The sequence below is a fragment of the Diplodia seriata genome, assembly GCF_021436955.1.
Source record: "Diplodia seriata strain FDS-637 chromosome Unknown scaffold_1, whole genome shotgun sequence".
Classification (NCBI taxonomy): Eukaryota; Fungi; Ascomycota; class Dothideomycetes; order Botryosphaeriales; family Botryosphaeriaceae; genus Diplodia; species Diplodia seriata.
Genome location: NW_027117308.1, coordinates 207,344 through 225,985, shown reverse-complemented (window position 1 = coordinate 225,985; position 18,642 = coordinate 207,344). Strand labels below are relative to the sequence as shown.

Here is an 18,642-nt window from a genome sequence, read left to right as displayed (position 1 = left end):
GGGACTCATTTCGCAAGGCTCGATGTTGCGGGTTGGGAAAGAGAGGTGTTGTGGAGGACGAAGTGAGGTTGGGTGCGGGATACAGATAAGGACGAGGGCAAGGGCACCCGAGATCGGGCGGGCGGGGTCAAGATGCGTCTCAGCCCGCGTTTCGGGACACTGACCGGTTGCCCAACAAGTCACTGTCTCGATGATCTTTGTTCTAAACGCTATCTGGGTATATGCAGATATACATATACCTTACCCCACATCGTTTGTTCCGAAGCCGATAGAAGACAGCTTGCCCGTTCGGCATGACTGTTCACTCGGATGCCGAACGCCGGGCGCCTCGACTGCGAACTCCGTATCCGGTCCCGAGTCGTCACCCGCAGTGAACTAAAAGGAAATTTGAACATGGAGGATTCCGCAGTTGTGTGCATCACCATTCACGATAGAAACACATCTCAGCTATCCAAACGGCTCCTCATGCAGCCACAACGACGATGCAGATCGGATCGTTCTCTCGTGGGGATACAAACACGCACTAGACGGAAGCATCATGCAGCCACTGCATCCCAGGTTTCACACGACGCGGAGATCCAATTCTTCAACCTTCATGCATTGCTTTGCGCGAACGAATATCCAACGGCCACTGAACATTATATCTGTGCGCTAAATTACAACCAAGCGCGAAGAAAGAAAGCAAGACACCCCCTAAAAAGCATCTCAAAGAAGTTAAGTAATGAGCCAAGTACATGCGCATCCACCTGCACAAACACTCCCCTCTACAACACCACCATCCCCACACCCGCCAACACCGCCGCAACCCCATAAACGCCCGCACCGACCCTAACCCCCCACACGCCCGGCCCCTGCAGCCCAGCAGCAGCAGCGCCCTCACTCGAGCTCGCGGCAGCGCTGCCGCCCGTCGGGCTACTCGTAACCGTCGCAGTGCCCGCGGTGCCAGCCTGTTCCATGAGCGAGCTGCACTGGCCGGTGGGCTCGACGGCGCTCTTGAGCGAGGCGGAGCCGTCGAAGGCGCACGCGGACTCGGACGAGTCCTGCAGCTGGTAGTACTGGTCGAGGACGAAGGCGAGCTTCTCGGTGCTGTTGCACATGCTGTACGCGCCGTACGCGCCCGTCGACGCGTTGGCGCCGATGCCGGCGCAGGCGTCGTCGGACGAGCCGCACACGCTGCCGAAGAGCTCGCCGTAGGATGACACTTCGACGTCGGCGGCGACGACGCAGGAGAGGGAGTTGTACATGCATCTGGGGTGGAGGGGGTTAGCGAGGGGCTCGGGGCTGTTGTGGGAGGGGGGAGGGAGGAGATGGCTTACCTGCAGAGGTCCGTGTTGGGGCGGGGAGGCAGCGGGCTGGCGGTGGCGCCCCAGGCCGAGTTGACGGCGGGGCAGTCGCGCTGGCGGGTGTTGGTGGGCTCGTAGTCGTCGCGGTTGACGCCCGTGGCCGTGGCCTTTGCGATCTGGCTCTTGTAGTTGTTGAAGTCGGCCAGCGTCGACACCGAGTCGCCGTCGATGGTCACCAGCCCGTACTCGTTGGCCTCCTGGTGGAACATGTACACGATGCCGCCCGACCACACGTCGTTCATGTCGTCGCCGAACAGCACCGGCGTGTCGCCAAACTTGCGCGGCTTCACCTCGTTGCACCCGTACTCGGCGAAGAAGACCGGCACCGGGTAGTCGGCGAACTTCTCCGTCTGCTTGTCGTACCCGGACTTCGAGAAGGACGAGTCGCCGCACCAGGAGTAGATGTTGTAACCCCAGAAATCAACAGAGTCCTCGCTGGATCCGCAGTTGAAAAAGTCCTCCATGGGCTCGCGAATGTCGGCGTCATCGTTGGTGGCGTAGCCAACGCCAATGGCACGGTATCCCTGCTCCTTAATATACGCCTTGCTATCACGCACAGCGGCCTTTACGAAGGCAGAGGCATCCGTATTGTTCGCCCTGTGAGACACCTCGTTTCCAGCAAAGAAGCCGAGGGTGTTATTATAGGGAGCCAAGGCATCAATCACCGAAGTGTAACGGTCGTAGAGGTCATCATCCCAGGTAGGGTCATCCGACTTGATCGACCGGCCAGGCGAAGAAAGGTCAGCAACCACGTAGATGCCGGCATCCTGGAAGGCCGTCATGCATTCGTCATGGTCGAGCTCGGGGTTGACGGCATAGACACGGATGGTGTTGGTCCGGAGTTGGACAAGGTACTCGAGATCGCGCTTGCACGTGTCCGGGTCGGCCAGCGGATCGATGTACCTGTCGTTGGGCGTGTCACTGGCGGATGCGGCATCGGCGTTGTATTCGGGCTGATAAGCAATGCCGCGCATGTAGAATTGCGTGCCGTTGTTCGAATAGAAGAATTTGGTGCCCTGTGGTATGTCAGGGAAGCTATTCGGGCTCATTGAAGCAGTGTTCCGCTCACCTTGATTTCGATGGGGGGCACATCAGCGAGGGCGGAACCTGCGAAGATGGCGCCGGCAAGAGCGGCAATGCTGACGGACTTCATTGTGCCTCGAGGAAAGAAAATGGGGGCGAGCGAAAGTGAAGGGCAAGAATGGAGATCGAAGGCAACTGTCGCGCACTGTTTAAACGAAGGACTGGGGGTAAAGTAGTGCAGGAGGCAGGCTCAGGAGGTTGGAGAAAGGGCGCAGCAGTTGGTAGGCGTTAAATAGGATTGGTGAGGCCAAGATGCAGGCGCATGGCTGCCCAGAGTTCACTTCCCGGGTCTGCGTAATGGTAGGAATGCCGCGCCTGCAAGAAGAGTCTCCGCTGCAGCGGCGTCCTTGGCGACGTGCTGGGCGGCCCTCTCATCGCGATGCGGCCAATAGTGCGCATCGTATCCAGCGCGCGCTCGCACGAACCGTTGCATGGCGTGCACGACGGCGATCCATCAAGATAGATGGTTTGCGGGTGAGTTTGGCTGTTTTCCGAGTGTGGCAGAGGAGTGGAGTGAAGTGAAGGCAGCGAGGGTGATAAAAATAGCGATAGAGACACGGGCGGTGATTGGCTGGAGACGCAGTTGCCGTTTAGAGTTTCCTTAGCGCCCAGACTCGGCCTCTCCTGCCGCGCCCGACAAGACGCGCTGGCGGCCACTCGAAACACTCTCCAGAAATTGCTTCCGGCCACAGCTCGCTCCGAAAGAAGACGCGTGCTTGAGCCGAGCCTCATTTGCCGCGTGCGCCTCTCCCGCCCCGGGCCCGCCCAGAGGGAAAGACGTAAGGGGTGTGACTTTTGTCCATCCAACTCATCACCATACTCTACTTGTATTCAGCACTCTGGATGACACGCTGCTCCACACGTCAGCTCAACGGCTCCCCACCAAATCGACAGAGAGGTGGTTGGCGCAGGCCATCATTCGATGATGCTGCCGAGTCGCCCGCGCTTGTCTTGGCTCTCCTAGCCTTCGTGGCCACTCGTATCCATTCGTCGGATGTGCCCACGCCCCTCCTCCCTCATCAGCTCGTCCGGCCCCACCAAGTATCACCGCCACAATTGGTTGTAAAATATTTGATCCATCCACGCCCTCGCATCTTCTCAAAGCTGCTGTGCCCCGCTTTTCCGGAGAGCCATGAGAGATTGCATGCTCTATCCGCCGCATGCATGCACTCGCAACATTGATAGCAACTCCGGAGGGCTCGGAAAATACAGTCTTCCCCACAGCAGATCAGCAAGGCCCCTTCATTATAGATGCAGCCTCAACGCGATTGTGGTGTTGAGATCCGGATGAACTCGCGTACGGCGGGGAACTCGCACTTAGCCCAACACGGCTAGCGGTGATTTCCGATCGACGCTGGGGCGTTCTCCAGGCTGCTGACCAAGCAAAACTCCCGTCAACAACCATCCATCAACCAGCTTCCCAACGTGACATACCTTGGCACCGCCGAATAGAGTACAGGGAAATGCCACCCACCGATGCCGAGCGCGCAACTGCAAGGGCCTCCCGAGCGTGCAAAATCTGTCACGCCCGCAAAGTCAAGTGCAGCGGAGACCAGCCATGCGAGGCCTGCGCTCGGGCACAGCAAAACTGCGAATATGCTCCTACGGAACCAACACGGAGGAAGCGGAAGGCCTCCGTCCTCGTAGATCCTCCACGCATTGCCCCCGCTCCCCCGCTCCTGACCCCGGTGGCGTCTGAATCCCCTGCGGCAACCCCGCATGATCCCCTGCTTGACCCGGCCGAGCACAAGCGGCAGCAAGAGATCAGGACAGGCATCGGAGTCCATGACCCTGAGTCCGGGTCTTTCCAGTTCTACGGCCCTGCGTCCCACTTCTGCTTCTTGGACAGGATATACCAACATATCGACCGCATTGGCCATGTCGGCATGCCCAAAGGAGTCCGGAAGTGGAGGCTGCACCACTTCATGTTTGACTTCCGCAATCCACACGGCTCCCTCAATGACGCACTGGCCGAAGTGCATATCCAGAAGGAGATGGGTGACCTGTTCATCGCCGAGTACTTCAAAACTATCCACCCCCAAGCCCCCGTACTGCTCAAATCCGAGATTGACGACACATGGTCCAAGTTCTGGAGTCCGCCGGGTATCGACAGGAAACCACTGAAAGGCAAAGAGCTGGTTTTCTTGGTTCTCGCTATTGGAGCGAGGGCTTCTTCCGTAAAAGGCAAATCTGATGCATCTCGACTCGAAAACTGGGCGGCATATTTTGCCGAGAAAGCAGACACATCGTCAACGTTCATGCTCGGCCCAACTCTGAAAGCAATCCACTTCATGGTTTTGAAAGTAAGCGTCGCACCCTTCCATGACCGAGAAAGCACTGACCGATGGCGAGGCAATGTACGCATTCCAGCTAATGAAGCAAAACGACGGCTACCTCTACCTCGGCTTCGCCGCCCGCAGCGCGCTGGCACTGGGCATGCACAAATGCGAAGTCGTCCGCGGCAACAGCTACAGCCAGCACCGGCTGCGAGCCACCTTCTGGACCATCTACGGCCTCGAGCGCATCGTCTCGCTCTTCACCGGGCGGCCCTCCAGCTTCCACGACGACCAGATCGACGCCAGCTACCCCGACGACATCATCGACGAGCCGGGCGTCGCCGACGCGAAGGGGGCCTGCGCCACCTTCGCCGCCGTCCGCGCGTCCGCGGACCTCGGCCGCATCGCCAACGTCATCGCCGGCGGCATCTACTCGCCCCAGAGCGTCCGGCGCGCGTCCGACCTCGTCGCCGTCCACAAGGTCGCGCGCGACTGCGCCGACGCCCTCGAGTCCCTCGCGCACTCCGTCCCGCCGTATCTCCAGTTCTTCGACGCAACGCTCCCCGTCGGCGCCGTTTGGCAGGAGATCCAGCGCACCTTCTTGGGCATGTGGTACCACCTCATGCACATCTTGGTCCATCGCCCGGCGCTGACGTATGCGACGTTCTTCGCTTCGAGGTTCGAGGCCCAGACGACGGCGGGGAGCTTGTTGGATATTGATGCGTCTGTTGCTGCGTCTGTGTCGTCGGCGAAGGCGATCATTCAGATCGCTAATGATGCGTGTTGCAATAGGGCGCCGAATCTCAAGTCGGATGGCAGCGTGGCGTTTTTTCTGCTTGTGGCTTCTATCACGCTGCTTTATGATGTGCTGGATCCTGGGACGACGCCGTCTTACGCGAGAGCTACTTTTGAGGTTGTGGAGAGCGCTATCCATACTTTGGGCACGATGCAGCATGTGGGTCCCAACAACAGCAAAGAGCTCAGTCTTGACATCATGAAGTTCGCCAAGGATGCGTTGGCTTCTGGGGGCGAGGAAGTCAGCTTGGAGAGAGACTTGACCGGAGCGTTTCCGTGGTTGAGGTAAGCTGAGAATTTCGAGGGCTTCATGTTTTTGGCTAATGGATGACGTGCAGCAACGTTTTTGCGGAGCCGTTCACCGGCTTTCCGTCCATGTTGCCGGACTCGGTGGTGCCTACGCTGCATCAAACACCTGATTATTCAGCCACGTTGGTCCAGTCGCCGAGGGATGCTGAGGCGAGTGTGGCGGCGGCAACGTCGAGTAATACGCAGTATATATCGCAGTGGCCTCCATCTGGTTCGGGGATCCTGGATATCCCTGACAGCCTGATGTAATCTTACTATCTTGGATAAGGTTTGTTTGCTTAGCGTCGTAGTGGTTCGAGCCATGGTTCAGAGTGGACAAGAAGGCTATACACTACCAGCAAATAAGCACATTATTTGTTCAAGTTCTCTATGTAGTGAATGTTCGAAAGGAAGTGCTGCTGAGATGTGGAAAAAAATAAAAACAAACAAATCAACGACTCCCCACGATAGTGGCCACTCTTCTTCAAAACGCTCCTGGGAATCACTCTAAAACAGTTGTACGAAACTCGCGCGGAAGTGCAATCCAATCATCGAGCAGTATCTCTGCAATCCCAATCCTGCGGCTTAGGTTTGGTTCAGTAACCCTTGCCGTCAGCAGGGCAGTCACTACAGGGGAGAATGGTTCACAACTAGCAACCTCTCTCCCAATCTCGATCCCTCTGACTCCATTGAGTAAGTGAAATGTAGGTCCATGTCTCAAGGAGATTCCAAGAAACTCTAAGGGTCGCGGATCATCAAAGCACTCAAGACGTTCTTTATCTGCCATGTGATCAAGAGATAGTGACCCCACGACGTTCAACTTGTCTGAGCTCATCAGCCGGAACAAAGTCTTCTGTCCACAACTGTGCTCAGTGAACCTCAGATCCATATGCGCGCATTGCGTGAATATCGATATGCGGCCTGGAAGGCTTGCTGTCTCAATCGTGTCGGCAAACTCGTTGACAACAGGAGAAAAGCCCTGGCCCGGGATAAGACCGCGCATTTTACTCCAAAGCTCTTTGGATGAGCCCCATTGATTGGGATCAGAACCTATCGCGGAGCTCTCGGCGAATTGGGGCGCATACTTGAAGAAACCGCTTTTCCAAGCCGAGACTGTTTCGTGCCAAAAGGCTTCTTCTTTCCAGGAATACTCGAATTCTTCGTCGCGATGGGAATCGATGACTCTGGCCTCTCTATCCCCGTTCGGCCCTTCAATAACAGTTGCACAAGTTGCGAGATGTGCTGCTCCCGTGAAGATGGTGGCGCGGTATGTTACTTTTGCTGACGAAGATGACCAGCTCCAGGACGGAAACTGATTCCGCGCAAAGCGCATATCTCGTGAGTCTTGGTCATGAGCAGTGATCCATTGAATTGCGTCATCGAACATGTCCAGTGGTAGACCGAATAGATGTTTTTCCCCATGAAGACTGTTCAGCACGCCCGTTATAGCACGTAAAGCATCCCCGTTGCTGCTCAACTTGCGCTCGGAAAATTCGGGGATGGCCGAAAAGTAGTCGTAGCCTCCGCGACCTAGGAAGCCTGGTCCCCGTGGTTTCAGCACTCGAAGATTATGCTCGTACTTTCGGCGCCCATGGCCACACTCGTATACTACCTCGTCATTCGTGAAGAATAGCAGGCGTTTCGACAAGATGGCTTCCTGAAATGTCCATCCTCGTTCGGCCCATTTCGATTCCTCCAAGACTTTCGACAAAGATCGCGTTTGCTCAACCATTTGCAGATTAGCAAAGTTGAGGCAGAGCATTGAACTCCGTTCCATCGGTCCAGAAACTCCAGAAAGACCATAGCTGGGATCCTCTCCTTCTACAGCCACCAGAGTGAGGATTGCATGGCTGTAAATTTGATCCATAGAGTCGATTTGGGCTTGCTTCATCCTCTCGTCGTCTTGGATTATGCAATACCTATCAATCCACAGATAGCCGATACCAAGTCGATAACAAACTTGGATGGCGTCTCCAATCGTGGGTGGTACTCTGTCTTTTGACAAGCTTCCAATCGTCTCGAGTGTGTTCTTTCTTGTTGCCGCTGGAACCCAATCACATACGCGGTCCGGTGAACCCCATACATAGCTCAGTGCAATGCATTCGCATGTTGAAGGTGCTTGAACGACACAAAGGGTATTGACGTCAATGAGTCTGAAACCGCTCGGGGGGTGATCAAGACTTCCTGCGTAACAACGGGTATCTCGTTTCGTCCACCCATTGAAGCTTCGCTCGATGTACTCGTCGCATTTATTCAACCATCCCTTGACTCGATCCCAATCCACGTAGGCTCCTCTCAAGCCTTCTGAGATGTATTTCATCGTTGCGAAATTATACCAGAGACTCTGTAGATAGAGTGTGGCCAATTGGCCCTCACTAGAACTTCGACCAGCCAGCGATATGCTAAAATACGTCTCATGACTCCCGAGGCGGTGATCAGGGGATCTCAGATAGAATCGTCGACCAATTTCGAGAAGCATTTGATCATTTCCAGGGATGGTACCGTTTCGTTCGACGGCTTGACTGACGATTCGGCAGACTTTGCAAGCTCGGCGTGCCTGTATGTCGGAAACTGAACCCATTTCCATGGTGATTTCGGCCCCATTTGACATATGATGAACTATATGTCCTATGCGGTTATGCCTGCATAGATCGCACATGTCTTCTTCCACTTTGCAGCAGGGATCGCATCCATTGCTGAATCCGTGAAATAATCGGAACCGAAATTCATCGAATGACTCCCTGAAGTCTTCGTGATTTTTGTCGTCGTCATCGACGACGGTGATGTCGTCGTAAAGGTCGCTATTGGGACTGCGAAGTCGAAGCCCACGGCTACGCCATGTCAGCGTATCGCAATAGTTGCATTCGAGGCGATCGGTAGATTCTTCCATAGATCGAATGGGCTTTAGGGATGTCCTCAGCGACTCAAAGGGTGATATTGTGTGGTGAAGGATTCCTTCGATGCAAAGTTGGGCAAGCTTGGGTCGGTGGGTGACTCGGATGGCGAAATCGAAGAGGCAAGAGCCGGGTTGAAATTTATGTTGTCAGTGGCAGCAACAAACATCAAATCCTGAATCTGTGAGGCGTTCGACCTACGTGTATACTGTCAGCCTGCCGCTATTATGGCCTGCTGATTGGCCATTTGGCTCGCCAGCCTTGCATACAGGCGCTTACGTGCATATGTAAAAGCCAGGTTGCGGCATGACTTTCTGACAAGGAACGAGTGCAGATTCTTGTTTTTGCGAGTAATGATCTGGAGTAAGCCAATCACGTTAGAAGTACTTTCGAATGAACATTGTGAAGGCTAAGGATCCCCGATCTCGCCTACGAGGGCCAAGTGCGCGTGTTTTTGGATAGCGCGGTTATGAATTGGTCCACCAGATCATTGAGACCACGGCAGAAATTAGACAGCAATTGCCTACTCTGAGTCGATAACCATGGAATTTGAGCCTCGGTGCTTTTCCGTCACCGCAAGTTGTGCTTCATCGAAGCTTCGACGATAAAAAGGGTGTTGGTCTGCGATGTTGCGTTTGATTGGCTTGTTCGGGCCGGACGAGCCTTTTGCCCTCAGTGAACACAGGTTTCGGGATCGACCAACCAATTAAAACATTGCACTGCAATGTCTCGGACCGAACCACTCGAAACACAGCTCGGAACCACCACTTGAAGATAAGTTAGCGATTACCAATCAGCTGCACATGGGCACGGGCGGAAGTCGTACGGCGTCAGCTCATTGGCTGTCTCTCGCCGTTTGCGGGGCACTTGCGTCAATTGAGAGAGGAATCGAAATTCCGCTTCCTCAATTGAGACCCATCGTCGGCCCGAGATGGCCCTTCATGATGTCTTTTTCGCATGCGGGACACATAGTTTTCTCGACAAGTCACCGATAGCAACGTACGTGCTCGAGCGGGATGACAAATTGACTGGCATCCCCCTTTCGTGATGTCGCAGAGCAGTCTCTTAAATATCTTTCCGATCGGTTGGGATGTTCAGCACAGGAAGACCGGCGCCTTGACTGCAAAGGTACGAGAGCTGTGTGTGAGTGCTACATCTCTCTACAATGGCTTTCGAAAAGGTGCGTGTTTCCCTTTACGTCGAGATGTCTATTTTAGCTACACACTTACCACTTCCTCCTCAATCCGCCCTACTTTCACACAATCTGACCCTCCCAGGGTGCCGAGCATGGCGACCAGCCCACCTCCCTCCCAATCTACCGCCGCAACGGCCGCGCCCTCGGTATTACCTTCCAAAACATCATCGTACACGGCTCCGCCTCCGCCCGCACCACTGTCCTCGATCTCCCGGAAATCCTCTACCGCACGATCCAAGCACCCCTCACGCTCTTCCACCGCCTCGCAACCAACCGCAAGCGACCCACCCGGCGCATCCTCCGCGACGTCTCCGGCGTCGTCTTCCCCGGTGAGACACTTCTCGTACTGGGGCGGCCAGGGGCCGGCTGCTCGACAGCACTACGGGTGCTGGGCAACAACCGCGAGCCCTTCGCGGCAGTCGAGGGTGAAGTGCGGTATGCCAGCATTCACGCGGACGTCATGGCGCAAAAGTACGGCGCCGAGGTCGTCTACTGCGGCGAGGACGACCTGCACTACGCCAACCTGTCCGTCGGGCACACGGCGCGGTTCGGGCTGCACCTGCGCGGGCGCAAGCACCGGGAAACGGATGACGCTGGGAAGCAGGGGGACTTTGTCGAGGACATGGCTGGCACGCTGCTGCATTCGCTGGGCATCGGACACACGGCCGACACCGTCGTGGGCGACTCGTACGTCCGCGGCGTCTCGGGCGGAGAGAGAAGGCGGGTCTCGCTGGCCGAAAGCTTGACGTCGAATCCGGCCGTGGCGTGCTGGGACAATCCGATCCGCGGGCTGGACAGCTCGGCGGCGCTGAAGTTCCTGCGCATGCTGAAGGAGCTGTCGAGGGCGACGGGCATGGCGAACGTGGCGACGCTGTACCAGGCGTCAGAGAGCATGTACGCGGAGTGCTTCGACCGCGTCATGGTGCTGTACGAGGGGCGGATGATCTTCTGCGGGCGGGCCGAGGAGGCAAAGGCGTACTTCGTGCATCTCGGCTTCTTCTGCCACAGCAGGCAGACGACAGCCGAGTTCCTGACCGCCGTGACGTCTCCGGTCGAGCGCGTGGTGCGCGACGACCACCACGGCCCCGTCCCACTGGACCCCGACGCCATGGCCGACGCATTCAGAAAGTCCGAGCACTACCAGCGCCTGATGGCCGACATCGCCCAGTACAACACCACCATCTCATCCGACCCCACCCACACCAAAGCCTTCCTCACCGAACACGCCCGCCTCCTCGCGCGCGGCGCCCTCCCGCACGCCCGGCAAACCGCCAACCTCTACCACCAAACCCTCGCCGTGACCCGGCGGCACTTCCACCTGACCTGGAACGACCGGCGCTCGCACCTCACCGCGCTCGCCATGGCCACGACCGCCGCCCTCGTCAACGGCTCCGCCTTCTACATGGCGCCCAAAACCAGCACGGGCTCCTTCATGAAAGGCGGCGGCATCTTCTTCAGCCTGATCTACTTCTTCCTCGCCGCGCTCCCCCACGTCACCGCCACCGTCTCCGCCCGGCGCATCCTCTCCAAGCAATCGCGCCTCGGCCTCCTCTCCCCCGCCGCCCTCGTCCTCGGCCAAACCCTCGGCGACATCCCCTTCGCGCTCACCGAAGTCCTCGCCTTCGCCCTGCCCTACTACTTCCTGTTGGGCTTGTCCGCCAGCAGCGCCGGCGCCTTCTTCACGTTCTACGCCGTGCTGTCCGCATTCTACGCCGCCGCCCTCGCCCTGTTCCGCGCGCTCGGCGCATGGGCCCCCGGCCAGAGCAGCGCCATGCTGGCCGCCGGCGCCGCCCTGCCCGTCGCCCTGCTGTACAGCGGCTACGCCCCGCCGATACCGCAGGCGCTGCCCTGGGGCCGGTGGCTGCGCCGCGTGTCGCCCAGCCCGTGGGCGTTGGAGGCGCTGCTGGCGAATGAGTTTGGCCGCATCGCGTTGGGGTGTACGGAGGCGCAGATGGTGCCGAGTGGGGAGGGGTATGGCGCGGAGGGCGGGTGGCAGGGGTGTCCGTTGCCGGGGGTGGCGAAGGGGGAGAGGGTGGTGGGAGGGGAGGCGTATCTGAGGGCGTATTATGGGTATGAGAAGGGGCATTTGTGGCGGAATTTTGGGGTTGTGCTGGCGATGTGGGCGGTGTATGTCGGGTTGGCTGTGGTTGGGCTGGCGGTGACGGTGAGGTTGGCGGGGGGTGAGGGGGGCGTGGCGTTTAAGAGGGGGGCGGAGACGAGGGGTGGAGGGTGTGGGAAGGTGGTGGAGGAAAGGGACGATGGTGATGCGGGCTTCGATGTGGAGAAAAAGGCTGGTATAGCGGCACGACCGAGTCCGCGACTCGGGACGTCTCCCTCCATGTCGGACCACCCGGACTCGGAGTGCGAAAAGGACGAGAGCAGCAGCGACGACGAACAGCAGGCCGGAGACTTGGCCGCCTCCACGGCCTCCGCAGCCACCTTCACCTTCGACAAAGTCACATACACCGTCACCGCCAACGGTAAGGAAAAGGCCCTCCTCAACGGCGTCAGCGGCTTCGTCCAGCCCGGCCAACTCACCGCCCTCATGGGGGCATCCGGCGCGGGCAAGACGACGCTCCTCGACACACTCGCGCAGCGCAAGGCGGATGGCACCGTCGGCGGTGAGGTGCTGTTGAACGGCCGGCCGCTGACGGGGGATTTTGGCCGTGCGTGCGGCTTCTGCATGCAGCAGGACGTGCACGAGCCGAACGCCACGGTGCGCGAGGCGCTGCAGTTCTCTGCCGTCATGAGGCAGCCGGCCGAGGTGCCTGAGAAGGAGAAGCTGGCGTACGTGGAGAATATCATCGAGCTGCTTGAGCTGGCGCCGATTGCTGATGCGATCATTGGGAAGCCTGGTGAGGCGGGGCTGGGTGTGGAGGAGAGGAAAAGGGTGACGATTGGGGTGGAGTTGGCAGCGAGGCCTTCTGCGCTGTTGTTCCTGGATGAAGTGAGTAGGGACGCGAGTACTGTTGTGTTGATCATGTGCTGACACTCCCTCTCAGCCGACTTCCGGCTTGGATTCGCAAGCTGCCTTCTCGATTGTCCGGTTCCTCCAGAAGATCGCCGCGCAAGGCATCCCCGTGCTTTGTACGATCCACCAGCCGTCTGGAATCCTTTTCGACATGTTCGACCACGTTCTCCTGCTAGCACCGGGCGGCAGGACACTGTACTTTGGCGAGACGGGCCACAACTGCCGAACCGTAGTCGACTACTTCGCCCGCCACGGCGCCGTCATGGGAGAAAACGAGAACCCGGCCGAGTTCATCCTCAACACGGCGACATCCAACCAAGACCCAACCAAAGACTGGGCCCGCACCTGGACCGAGTCACCGGAAGCCACATCAGTCCAGACCAAAATCGCCGACCTGAAGCGCACATCCCAAAGACCAGACGAAGACGCCAACACCCCCACCACCCCCGCCTCCGCCCACCGCGCCTTCGCCCTCCCCCTCTCCGCCCAAATCCTCAAAGTCACGCGCCGCCACTGGACCTCCGTCTGGCGCGACGGGCCCTACAACCTCAGCAAGCTCTTCAAATGCATCTTCTGCGAGCTCTTCATCAGCTTCAGCTTCTACAAGCCGTCCCCGTCGCTCCAAGGCACGCAGAACCGCGTCCTCTTCTTCCTCATCTTCTCCTGGATAGTCCCGTCCATCATGCCCGACATCCAGGCGTCGTGGTTCGCCGCCTTCGCGCTGTACCGCGCGCGCGAGAAGAACGGGATATACAGCCGCAACGCCCTCGTGGCTTCGCTCGTCCTCGTCGAGCTGCCGTGGCAGTGCGCTAGCCTCTCCGTCGTCTTCTGCTGCGTCTACTGGACCCTCGGGTACCCTGCGACGCCGACGCAGACGGGGTACGAGTACCTTATGTTCTTGCTGTATGGAGTCTTCGGCACGGGCTTTGCGCAGTGCGTCGCGGCGCTTTTTCCGACGGAGCGGCTGGCTGGCTATGCGAATTCGCTGTTGTGGGTTGTGTTCACTGCGTTCACGGGCGCTGCGATGCCGCATGCGTTGATGAATGCGTTTTATCGACCGTGGATGTTTTGGGCGGATCCGTTGAGGTATTTGGTTAGTGGGAGTGCGGCGAATGTGCTGCACGGCGTCGAGGTGAGGTGTGCGGAGGGGGACTTGACGAGGTTTGATCCTCCGCCCGGGAGGTCGTGTGGGGCGTATATGGAGGCGTATTTGGAGAGGAGCTCGGGGTATTTGGTGAATCCCGAGGCGGAGGCGGATTGTGAGTATTGTGGGTATGCGACTGGGGATGAGTATGCGGCATCGTTGGACTTCTGGTGGGATAGGAGGTGGAGGGACTTGGGCATCTTTGCGGTATTTTGTGTGAGTAATATTGTACTTGTGTTTGTGGTGCCGTGGTTGAGGGAGAAGGGACTGAGGGGTTTTTGGAGGCGGAAGTAGATGGCCGTGGCTGGAATGAATAGACTACAGAGGGATTAGATGTTGTGGATAGACAGTAGCTTGAAACTTAATGCTTTCTGATATACGCAACAAGTATCCGCTGCAACATTTTTGAAACGTTTTTAGTTTCTCAGCCCCGCTTACCTACTAGAACTTTCTTATGACGCAATGCATGCGCCATCTCAGCCTTGTGAAGTGCCTTCCGGTCAGCGTGCCAAGTGAGCGGCGCAGTGCCGATGCTGGCGGTCATCCTCTCGGTGCTGCTGACTTGTTGCGGCAATGAATGGGAAATACCGGACGAGGCAATGGGCCCTTTGACAGTGATACTGACGGCAGTGGCGGGGTGTATCGGTGTGGCTGCCATACAGCCGGTTATACGCTGGAAGCATGCTAGAGCGTACAATGCGTGGAAAGCTACCTTTGAGGAAGATTGGAGACCCAAGGGGTTCTTTCTCAAGCGGTTTGTCAAGAGGTTCTACTTGCCACGTGGGCCAGTGGAAAGCGATAAGGAAAGTGAGCATGTGAATGTGTAGACCAATGCTCGGCTTGGATCCCTACTGGAGGATGTTAAAGAGAGCTGAGACTGGCCCAGTGATTTTTGAACATTCAATTCGTTCCTCGGAATAAACGGCAGCTGCATCAACCTGTAGGCGCCGTGTACGATTGTATGTGGTTGAATAGAGAGCTCCAAGTGAAGCTGAAACTGCAGTCAGCAATCGCTGCTTGCAACCAGAAAGAGGGCAGTGCATATCGTGGCTTGAATCGAGTATTCAGCGCACAGGCAGCACTGCGCCTTTTGACAGCTGCACCGGTGACACCAAGCAATAAGAGTGAAGAGTGAATGGAAAACCACGGTCTCGGGACTACCACGAAGCATTTGGCCGGAAAAGCAAGCTCAATTTCCTGTAGCTGCCTATCAATTGAAGATGCTTACGCGCCAGCCGCAAGCCACACTGACGAAGTGAATGAATGGTGTCGAGGCCAGCTGCACGACCCCGCTTTGGGGGCGAAGAACCTGATTGCTCAGTGGTGACACAACCCTCAGCCTCACATGTGGAAATGTCTATAAGTACACGCCAAAGTCTGCCTCTGTCAAATATTCTTACTGTGGGCAATACCATCAACTCACATTGCCAATCATGGAGTTTTACTACGCTGGTCTCGCCGCCGACGCGGCCTCTCCGGCCGCTCTCACCAAGAAGAAGCAGCCAGTTTGTTCACCACAGCAAACTCTCGACGAGCATTGGGAAAAGTTCATCACCAAGACCCCAGGGAAGATCACCCGCATCTTCCCACCCAGCCTCTACGCCAACCTGCTGCCCCAGACCTTTCCTCAAACCCTGACCGGCAACGTCAGCGCAACCGCAAGCTACGACGCCGCGAAGGAAGCCTGCGAGCGCAAAGTCCAACGCATCGTCCGCGAATGCAGGTAAGCGCACAACACACACCCCCACAACCAACCACCTCCGCTAACAGCATCCGCAGACGCACCAACGAAAAATGGTCCGACCCAGACTTCGACATCGAATCCGACTTCGCCACCGACGACCTGAACTGCCTCAACAGCCTCGTCGACAGCAGCAGCAGCAGCACACGGACACCCGCCCCCTCCGACGCCCCCACCCACAGCGTCACCACCAGCGACCTGCAAAGCGCGCTCACAACCCTCACCTCCGTCCCCGCCCTCATCACCCCGGTGCAAGAAGTCTCCGTGCCCAGCCTCCTCTCCGTCCTTTCAAACACGCGCCCCGGCGCCATGCCGGCGCCGCAATCCGTACACCGGGTCTCTTGGATCTACACCGCGCCATCCTTCACGATCAACGGCTTCGGCGCCTCCGACGTGCAGCAAGGGGGCACGGGGGACTGCTGGTGGGTAGCGGCGGTGGCGACATTGTGCAGCAGTGGCGAGGCGGGGGGGCTGATGGCGCGGGTGTGCGTGGCGCGCGACGAGGCGTGCGGGGTGTACGGCTTCGTGTTCCAGCGCGACGGCGCGTGGTGCCCCGTCGTCGTCGACGACAACCTGTATCTGGGCGCCGCCGACTACGACCGGTATGCGGCGGGGCTGTATGACCCGAGCGGGAAGCAGGCAAGGCGGTGGAAGGAACGGTTGCAGACGGGGAGCGAGGCGTTGGCGTTTGCGAAGTGTGCGGAGGAGAATGAGACGTGGTTGCCGCTGCTGGAGAAGGCGTATGCGAAGGTGCATGGAGACTATATGGCGATTTATGGCGGGTTGGTGGGCGAGGGCGTGGAGGATATGACGGGCGGGGTGACGACGTCGATTGATACGAATAAGGTGTTGGACAAGGAGAGGCTGTGGCTGGAGCTGTTGAACCCCAACGGGGATTTCGTTTTTGGTGCGATCACTCCCGGCTCTGTGGGCGGGGACGCGGATGCGAGCAGTGGGCTTGCGTATGAGCATGCCTATTCGGTGCTGAAGGCGGTGGAAGAAGAGGATGAAGATGGGAAGAAGGTCAGGCTCGCTCGGATCAGGTACCCTCCCTTCGGTCCTACTATTATCGGAAATGCAGCTGAAACAAAAGCCAGAAACCCCTGGGGCAAGAGGAGCTTGGTCGGGGAGGGAGAGTGGAACGGCCCTTGGAGTGATGGCTCTAAGGAGTGGAACGCGTACTGGTTGAACAAGCTCGACCACAAATTCGGCGACGATGGCATCTTCTGGATGACCTTCGATGACATGTTGAGTCGGTTCGACCTGCTTGACCGAACGCGCCTCTTCGGAGAAGGCTGGAGGGTGGTTCAACAGTGGACGACCATCAATGTCTCGTGGATCACCGGCTACATCAATACCAAATTCGTCGTCGAGATCAAGGAAGGCGGTCTGTTTGTGTTCGTTCTTTCCAAGGTATGCGTCTTCCCCTGGAACTGTAGCGAACGGCCTCTGACATTGAAAAATCCAGCTTGACGATCGCTACTTCCGAGGTCTCGAAGGACAGTATGACTTTGAACTTCACTTCGTTCTCCAGGAGGCAGGATCCGAAGTCGGTGACCACATCGCTCGAGTCCGACCCTCCAGAGCTGGTCCTTTGCAGCGGAGCGTCAGTGCGGAAGTTGAACTCGACCCGGGCAAGTACGAGGTCTTCCCCAAGATCCTTGCTACAAAGAATGATGAACGAGACTCTGTCGAAGAGATCGTCAAGTCTCTGGCGGACAAGAGACCGCAAAAGCTTAGGCAGATCGGACTGAATTATGATTTCGCTCATGTGAAGGCCGCCCCTCCGCCGACTACTTCGAAGGATGCTGCTGGAGCCAGGTCGAAGCAAGAGAAAGAGATTGTCAAGATTGTGTCGGAGGAGAAGGGCGATGTTGCCGCCAAGCCAGAGTCATCAGCAGAGGCTGCCAAGAAAGAAACGGAATCAAAGCCGGAGGATGACACTGGGGAGGAGCCACCTAAAGAGAAAGCCAAAGAAGAGGCAGCAACAGAGGCTGTCAAGGAAGAGGCTACCACGAAGGGGGTCAAAGAGGAACAAGCTGCTCCGTCCAGTGAAGAGTCTACAAAGACCGACAGTAGCCACGAGAATCCTGTGGTGGCCAAGGAAGAAAAGCCAGCGGACACCAAGCCGACGCCGGCCGAAGTTGCAAAAGAGCCCGTCAAGACCCCTGGGAAGGCGGCCGCTCCCCCTGACCCGAGACCACCGATGCCGAAGCCAGAAGTTGATGAAGCGAACCAACCGGAGCCCGAACCACAGCCGGGACCCAGCCCCCAAGAAGCTGGAGCCAAAGCAGCTGATGATGAAGAGGGTAGTCCATGGAATGCTGTCTGTGTGGTTGGTCTCCGAGTTTTCTCGAAGGACTCGGAGATGACAATCAAACTGGAGGCCCCGGCATCTGCTGAGGAAGGATCTGCGTTGAACGTGGATGGCGAAGCGACGGGAGGCACGATGTAATGAGAATTGGTTCCATTATTTCCTAGTAAATACTCCACTCATTATTGACAAACTCTGGAACATTGTTCATGGAAAAGGAAGCGGACACTATTGAAATTGGAACATCTAGTCCTTCCTTAATACTTTATTGTTAAATTGACACCGAGTCTGTCCGAGTATTTCATACAAGTACACGTTCTGTTAATGCCTTTTCTCCCATCTCATGGGGCTTTGGCAAGTGTGGGTGACCTTTTTTCAATCAAATGTAGTGCAAAGCTTCGTATCAAAAAGAAAGCTTCGTGAGGGAAGGGAATAGGGGTGGATGGGGAAATGAATACAGGAGCAAAAGAGCAGAATTAGTGACAGTAGACTCACGAAAAGCAAAGAGGAAAAGAAAGCCCAAAGCAAAGGGCGCCATGCTTAGACAACAAAGAATGAACCCCTTGTATCCGTTGCGTGCTCGTCGATCATGAGCTCT

The 18,642-nt window shown here is 57.3% G+C and overlaps 4 protein-coding genes across 4 annotated transcripts; 3 read left to right on the top strand and 1 right to left on the bottom strand.

The window, feature by feature from the left end:
• Positions 1 to 693: 693 nt before the first annotated feature.
• Positions 694 to 2,496, bottom strand: gel4_1 (1 3-beta-glucanosyltransferase gel4; the record flags this gene model as incomplete). The annotated part of the gene is made up of 4 exons (XM_066771577.1): positions 694 to 704; positions 917 to 1,248; positions 1,317 to 2,359; positions 2,413 to 2,496. 4 exons carry the CDS (start codon positions 2,494 to 2,496, stop codon positions 694 to 696), a joined length of 1,470 nt encoding a protein of 489 aa, XP_066636856.1.
• Positions 2,497 to 4,312: 1,816 nt separating this feature from the next.
• On the top strand, positions 4,313 to 5,786 carry SLS55_000059 (uncharacterized protein; the record flags this gene model as incomplete). The annotated part of the gene is made up of 2 exons (XM_066771576.1): positions 4,313 to 4,729; positions 4,779 to 5,786. The coding sequence occupies 2 exons, from the start codon at positions 4,313 to 4,315 to the stop codon at positions 5,784 to 5,786; spliced, it is 1,425 nt and encodes a 474-aa protein (XP_066636855.1).
• A 4,058-nt stretch (positions 5,787 to 9,844) lies between these two features.
• On the top strand, positions 9,845 to 14,816 carry SLS55_000058 (uncharacterized protein; the record flags this gene model as incomplete). Its single annotated transcript, XM_066771575.1, has 4 exons — positions 9,845 to 9,859; positions 9,957 to 12,821; positions 12,877 to 13,835; positions 14,678 to 14,816. 4 exons carry the CDS (start codon positions 9,845 to 9,847, stop codon positions 14,814 to 14,816), a joined length of 3,978 nt encoding a protein of 1,325 aa, XP_066636854.1.
• A 606-nt stretch (positions 14,817 to 15,422) lies between these two features.
• On the top strand, positions 15,423 to 18,185 carry SLS55_000057 (uncharacterized protein; the record flags this gene model as incomplete). Its single annotated transcript, XM_066771574.1, has 3 exons — positions 15,423 to 15,712; positions 15,769 to 17,143; positions 17,199 to 18,185. The coding sequence occupies 3 exons, from the start codon at positions 15,423 to 15,425 to the stop codon at positions 18,183 to 18,185; spliced, it is 2,652 nt and encodes an 883-aa protein (XP_066636853.1).
• Positions 18,186 to 18,642: the final 457 nt, after the last annotated feature.